The 5,805-nt window shown below is 34.7% G+C and overlaps 3 protein-coding genes across 3 annotated transcripts; 1 reads left to right on the top strand and 2 right to left on the bottom strand.

The window, feature by feature from the left end:
- Window positions 1-875: 875 nt before the first annotated feature.
- On the top strand, window positions 876-4,601 carry LOC132704330 (large ribosomal subunit protein uL14m). Its single transcript, XM_060674259.1, has 3 exons — window positions 876-1,100; window positions 3,899-4,177; window positions 4,229-4,601. Exons 2-3 carry the CDS (start codon window positions 3,970-3,972, stop codon window positions 4,480-4,482), a joined length of 462 nt encoding a protein of 153 aa, XP_060530242.1. The 5' UTR covers window positions 876-1,100; window positions 3,899-3,969; the 3' UTR covers window positions 4,483-4,601.
- Window positions 1,255-3,946, bottom strand: LOC132704328 (RNA-binding protein 28). The gene is made up of 4 exons (XM_060674257.1): window positions 3,137-3,946; window positions 2,364-3,082; window positions 2,136-2,313; window positions 1,255-2,083 (listed from the first exon to the last, which is right to left on the bottom strand). Exons 1-4 carry the CDS (start codon window positions 3,144-3,146, stop codon window positions 1,272-1,274), a joined length of 1,719 nt encoding a protein of 572 aa, XP_060530240.1. The 5' UTR covers window positions 3,147-3,946; the 3' UTR covers window positions 1,255-1,271.
- On the bottom strand, window positions 4,499-5,691 carry LOC132704329 (serine hydrolase-like protein). The gene is made up of 3 exons (XM_060674258.1): window positions 5,431-5,691; window positions 4,848-5,380; window positions 4,499-4,736 (listed from the first exon to the last, which is right to left on the bottom strand). Exons 1-3 carry the CDS (start codon window positions 5,489-5,491, stop codon window positions 4,545-4,547), a joined length of 786 nt encoding a protein of 261 aa, XP_060530241.1. The 5' UTR covers window positions 5,492-5,691; the 3' UTR covers window positions 4,499-4,544.
- Between the last annotated feature and the right edge of the window lie 114 nt (window positions 5,692-5,805).

Genomic DNA, 5,805 nt, shown 5'->3' on the forward strand with positions numbered 1-5,805 from the left:
GATTGATTTCTATATTTCCCATGGTATTGAAGTGAGGTAATATTAAGCATAAATGGGCTAGTTTCGTGATTTAACCGCTTAAGGGTGGTTAAAAAGTTTTTTTCTATGAATGTGAATCACTGAATGATAATTAATTTCTAGAGCCGTTTTGTTTGCTTTCAACACAAACTTTGATCTGTTGGGAAAATAACTAAGGAATTAGGTATAAGCAATGGGAAGCAATACATATCGCTTCAGGCATATTTTTCTTTAATTGCTCATTAATAAATCTAAGAGGATGTTAAGTGTTAAGCATGAGTTAAAGTACCACTTAAAGCGGAAATTTATTGTGTCCTATTTCTTTTTTAAAGTTTTATTTTGTCACATATTTAGTTTTTATAGAATTAACATTTTGTTTTCTTACGTCGAATATACAGTTTTGATGCTATAACCACTGCAATATCTTTTTGTGATCCATCCTTTTGCATTGTAAATACATTGTTATTATTTATTATTCGGATGCGTGTTATTTGTGTTTAAAGTCATTTGATCCGCTCTGCCTCGTATTATCTTTATTCTCTAGTAAACTATAAAGACTGTTGTTATTCTTTTTATATTATTGGCTAATAAAATAGTTTAAAAGTATTTTTAAATTTATTTCCTTTATTTACCAATGCGTAATAAAACAATTGAAATTAAAGTTCTTCTTCTTATCGATCTGCCCAATCTTGACTTCCATATGAAAATAGTTTTTCAGCCAACGGTATGGTGGCGCTGTTTTTATATTTCCAAGTTCTCATACAAAGTTTGCATTTCCTAATATTCCGTGCTTTTGGTGGTGTATTTTTTTAAATTAAAGTAACTTTATTTTGTCGATTATTTTTGTATGTTATGTTAACCGGCATACCTTATTTCAGGTAAAACACTCATACACATCACATTATAAGCGAAGGAGCGAAGTCTGTCCAAGCTCAGTCAAAATTGCCATATTTAATATTAAAACTGGTTTTGGTTAGTTTGAAATTAAAGTGAATCCTCGGGCCGAATTTGATTAAAAAGAAGTGAATATAATTTTCCAAGAAGTTGGTCTTGGTCCAACTTAATCTTCGAATCTTTCGAGGGTAAAATATTAATTATTTTCATTAGTTCTAGAACTTCCTTGTGCAATGAAAATATTTAATATAGACTTTTCCCGTATTTATTTGACATAAGGTAAAATTTGTTGCATTCAACATAGCATTCTGTGAATTTGCTTAATTAATAAAACAAAAAGTATATAGAAAATAAGCAATTTATGCGTACCATTTTTTTTTCTTAATTACATTTGCTTCCGTAATTTTATTTTTATATTCATTAACCAATTTCGCAAAGTTATCTTCCACTATCTTTTTCTTTTTAATTTTTTGTCCCGGCTGCCTTATGAAATCTTCCTTCTTTTGCTGCAAAGATTGCTTGGCCATTTTTTGTTGCCGTTTTTCTTTTTTCACATTCTCGTAATGTAATTTAGCCTGAACGTTGAGTTTGTACCTGGCCCTCGTTTTAGGTATGTGACCCCTTTTAGACGTCACCCCAGCAAAATCTTCCAATTCCTGCTCCGACTGGGTATCCGCTTCCTGTCCTCGTTTGGGGGCAACGTAATTCTTCGATTTCGGGTTGGATATCTTAGACTTTTCGAGCCGCTTCAATTTGGCTTTGATCGCCGACTTACTTTCTATACTAAACGTAACTATAGGCCTCTTCTGCGGTGAAAAAATGTTGGGATTGTTATTCAGTGCTCGTAACGCGAGCAGAGCGTTCTCGTGTTTTGTAAAAGTAACAAACCCGTATTCTTTGGATGGCCCCACGCCTTTAGCATCTAAACGTTTCATATCACGCATAACACGAGCCTCCTTTATCACAGCCCCCTCGCCAGCATACTTTTTTACCAACATTTTTAACTTGTTGTCATCCCATGCGGGAGGCAAATTGTGTATAACGAGGCGTTCCCTTGACACGAAAGTGTTTAATTTACGTAACATCTGGGTTTTGTATTGCTCCAGCTGTAGCCGTTTCGCCATATCGCTAACTGAAACCCCTTCGGCTGCTTTTGTCCCGGCCAAAATTACTAAAACAGGCAATACTCACTCACCAAAATCAATAAAGGTTTCTCTTAATACCTCCTTCCTTAACAAGGTACAAATTTCTAGAATCCTTTGGTTTCGACTTCTCTTCCTTTTGGGCTTCCACCTTCTTCTGGAGTTCATTACGATCTAACGCTAAATGGCAATCCAAAACATTTCCCAATAGAGTCAATTCGGTGCCAGCGTTCAATGCTTTCTCCGCATCTTCCTTATTCTAAAAAATACTAGAGAGTTATTAATTCAAACAAGTAAATAATTACTCACGACAAATTTCACAAAGGCTGTTCCTCTTGAATGTTCCGTCAACTTATCTAAGCAAACTAGGGCATAAAAGATTCGTCCAAATTGCGACATACACTCTTTGACGTCCTCATTAGTTGCCTGGAAGGGAACATTTTTAATAAATACCGTTCTTCCTTCGGTGGCGTCATGTGAAACTATCCTTTTTTGAACTTCAGGTTCTGCCTCCACAACCTCATCTTGCCCAGACTCCTCTGAATCTGCTTCCGAATGGACTTCATCTTTTACATTATCTATATTAAATTTTTCTTCTTCGATTTTATCTTTTACTTCAACTAGTGACTCATCTTTAATTTCAACTGCTTGTTCGATATTCCTAGATTTCTTCTGTTCATTCACGGTTTTAGTGTACTTGTCTTTTGGTTTTGCAAAATCTACAGAAATATTTCTGCCCAAAAATGGTTGGTTATGAGTGTAGTGTTTAGCTTTTGCAGCTGCCTGCACCAAGTTGTATTGAATAAATGCGCATCCAACTAATTTGCCGTCTTCTTTTTTCAATAATTCCACATTCAATATTTCACCAAATTTTTCAAAATGCTCTTTAATTTGAGAAACCGTAGCCCTAAAACTTAAATTTCGAACCACTATACGTGCCCTTTTTTGTTTTAGATTTTGTTTAGATTCTCTGCGCTTTGCTTTCGATTTTTCCTTAATAAACTTCTTGACAGCGGGGTTCTGGGATTCTGAATGATAAGCAGTTACATTAAACTATTAAAAGTTGAATTCAAACTACTTACTTTTACCCATCTCGAAAGCTTGCGCAGTCTTTAAGACACTACACCATATGGTATAGGTTAATGTTAAATTCGATGCATTTATAGGTTAGCAAAAAAATGGTGGACAAGGCTGCTAAGATCATTCGCTCATTTCCGACATCAATAGAAGATTTTAGAAATTTTTGTCACAAACTGACTCATGTTTTTTAACTTTTACTCTTGCCCATTGCCTAACAAATGTCTTGCCACTTCTTTAAAAAAAAGGTTTTCAAACCAATCTAAGTTCCATAACCACCAAAAGAAACACTATAAACACGCTTAACCCGATATCAAATCAATCAAACACCGGCTTTTGCATAGAATGCAGGTTAATAAGGTCTGTGTTTTTCATTTTTTTTTTCGCTAAAATTTGCGGCATTTGCTATCAGTTCCGAATGTGATATGCTAAGAGAAATTTGTTGCATAAATTTTACTTCAGCGAAACGAAATCCATTGAATTTAACCTAAAATAAAAACGAAACCAGTTTTATAATACAATTTTTTAATAATCTGCGGTTTCCTGTTCTTTTTTTCAATGGGCCATGGAACATACCCAAGATCGGAAAACAACAATATGTACATGCGTCAACCAGATGACCGAATTTGTTTGTTTTCAAATTGGGGATATTTGTAAATATTGCGCCGGACCCACAAATTATTTCTTCTTCTTTCAAATAAGATAGACTATATACGTAGTAAAGGTCACTCGTCCATACCAGATACTACTAGACAATTAATCCTTAGGATCTACACTAAGAACTCTCCTCTTCTTTATCCATACCGAAACATAACCTCCAATCAGTGGATTTTAAAAAATGTTTCCAAGACTATTTGTGCATCTTGGTAAAATCCACTGCAACTTACAGCTGCGAAATCTACATGTATGCGAACCAACTTTTCAAATTCAGAAAATGACTCGGCTTCGAGTAGTCGATAATAGCGAAATCGGCGTGAGAGCAATGGCTGAAGGAAAGCCCCCGAAATGTATCCACGTATATAACAAAACCGGTGTGGGCCTAATCGGTAGGTGGATAATTAAGAAAAACCCTGTCTTATACTAGCTACATATTTTAGGCGACAGAGTGCTCGTTGCCATCAGGGGTGAAAAGAAGAAGGCCGTCCTTGTCGGCCTCAAACAAAACCAAAAACCTAAGATTCCTAAATTTGATAGTAACAACATAGTTCTTATTGATGACAATGGCACACCTTTGGGAACTAGAATCCACGTACCAATTCCGACAGTTTTGAGGACAATATTAAAAGAAAGTACTATCAATAAAGGTGCCGATTATACGAAATTGTTAGGAATTGCATCAAAATTTGTTTAATTAGATTATACACTAGTTAACAGTTAAGATGTTTATTATCCCTTTGGTATAAATTTACTTGTCTATATTTTACTTTTTGACAGACCTAAATAATTGCCAATAACCAACGCAATACTTTTAGCACCAACAATATGGAAGTAATGATCGCCAGAAAGCCATTGGATCTTAATATTCCGTTGCTTTTGAAATGCCTGTAGAATATCTTTAGGCCAATTCCATCCATTTTCTGTAGATAAGAGAATTAGGATGGGACACTGAAACGGATTGGCCTTAAGAACATTTAAAAAATAAGATTTATCATACAAAAAACGTATAAAAGATGTAAGACGTGAATCTAATTGAAGTTGATATTTATTTTCCGATACCTCCACCACACTTCTTGGTAATATCATTTCTGCTGCCTTCTTCTTTAGAGGAAAGAGAACTCTCTGTTTATTTAACTCATGTAATGCGTCATCGAGAGTATCGACAGGTTTATTTGATATCTGCCTATTTTCTTCCAAAATTTTTTCGTAACGATCGCACAAATGACTTACAAACTTATCAGGCTCGACTGCCAGAAGTGATATTATATCTAAAAGTATTAATTTTTCCACTTTTTCGGGAAAAACTATTGCAAACTGAAGGGCTATGTGGGCACCCAGACTATGACCCATTAAAATAAACTTATCCCAATTAAAATGATCAGTTACAAATTTCAAAGCTAACACAAAGTTCCAAAGGTGTATCGGAATGTGTTCAGTAAATCGACTGGATCTACCATGGCTTGGAAGATCTATACACACATAGTTATAAGTTTGCGGAAGGAGGGAAACCAATTGATCAAAACTTCCAGCATTGTCTTGAATTCCGTGAATGGCTAAAATCGGAAAGTGGCTCTCATTTCCCCAAGACTTCACTTGAAATAAAAATTATTATAAATTGACCAATCGCCACATGGTTACTTACCAGCTATATGACCCCAGGGCACACTTATGTTAAATTCTTTCAATTTCAAATTCACATCCATTTTAAAATAAATCTCTGTTGACAAAAAATTACAATTCAAATGTAACTCGCACCACAGAATACATGTTTTGCTTCACTTTGCTTGCAAAAGCCGCAAATTTTTCCTACTCTGTGCATTTGCACTTTTTGTTCCCATAATTAAATATTTACGATTATAATTATGCAAGCAAAATCAATTTGTTGAACAAGTATAGGAATATAATTGTTTTTTCTATTAAGAGGTTAAAGCAGAATGCTGGGCAAATACAAAAATGTTAACGCCATTGTATTTGAATCCTAGGGAATTTTTGCCAGAATTCGATTGACAGTTCGTCA

Source organism: Cylas formicarius, unplaced genomic scaffold (assembly GCF_029955315.1).
Source record: "Cylas formicarius isolate icCylForm1 unplaced genomic scaffold, icCylForm1.1 PGA_scaffold_7__23_contigs__length_41026272, whole genome shotgun sequence".
Taxonomy (NCBI): Eukaryota; Metazoa; Arthropoda; class Insecta; order Coleoptera; family Brentidae; genus Cylas; species Cylas formicarius.

Bases quoted from the DNA above. Each gene is read 5' to 3' on its own strand.
- LOC132704328 (XM_060674257.1), bottom strand. The intron at 2,314-2,363 runs GTGAGTAATTAT...AGTATTTTTTAG, and splicing joins CAGCCTTTGTGAAATTTGTC to AATAAGGAAGATGCGGAGAA. The intron at 2,084-2,135 runs GTATTAAGAGAA...TGCCTGTTTTAG, and splicing joins GTACCTTGTTAAGGAAGGAG to TAATTTTGGCCGGGACAAAA.
- LOC132704330 (XM_060674259.1), top strand. From the start codon at position 3,970: ATGTTTCCAAGACTATTTGTGCATCTTGGTAAAATCCACTGCAACTTA. The intron at 4,178-4,228 runs GTAGGTGGATAA...TACATATTTTAG, and splicing joins AACCGGTGTGGGCCTAATCG to GCGACAGAGTGCTCGTTGCC.
- LOC132704329 (XM_060674258.1), bottom strand. From the start codon at position 5,491: ATGGATGTGAATTTGAAATTGAAAGAATTTAACATAAGTGTGCCCTGG. The intron at 5,381-5,430 runs GTAAGTAACCAT...TTTTATTTCAAG, and splicing joins GCCCTGGGGTCATATAGCTG to TGAAGTCTTGGGGAAATGAG. The intron at 4,737-4,847 runs GTATCGGAAAAT...AATCCGTTTCAG, and splicing joins TACCAAGAAGTGTGGTGGAG to TGTCCCATCCTAATTCTCTT.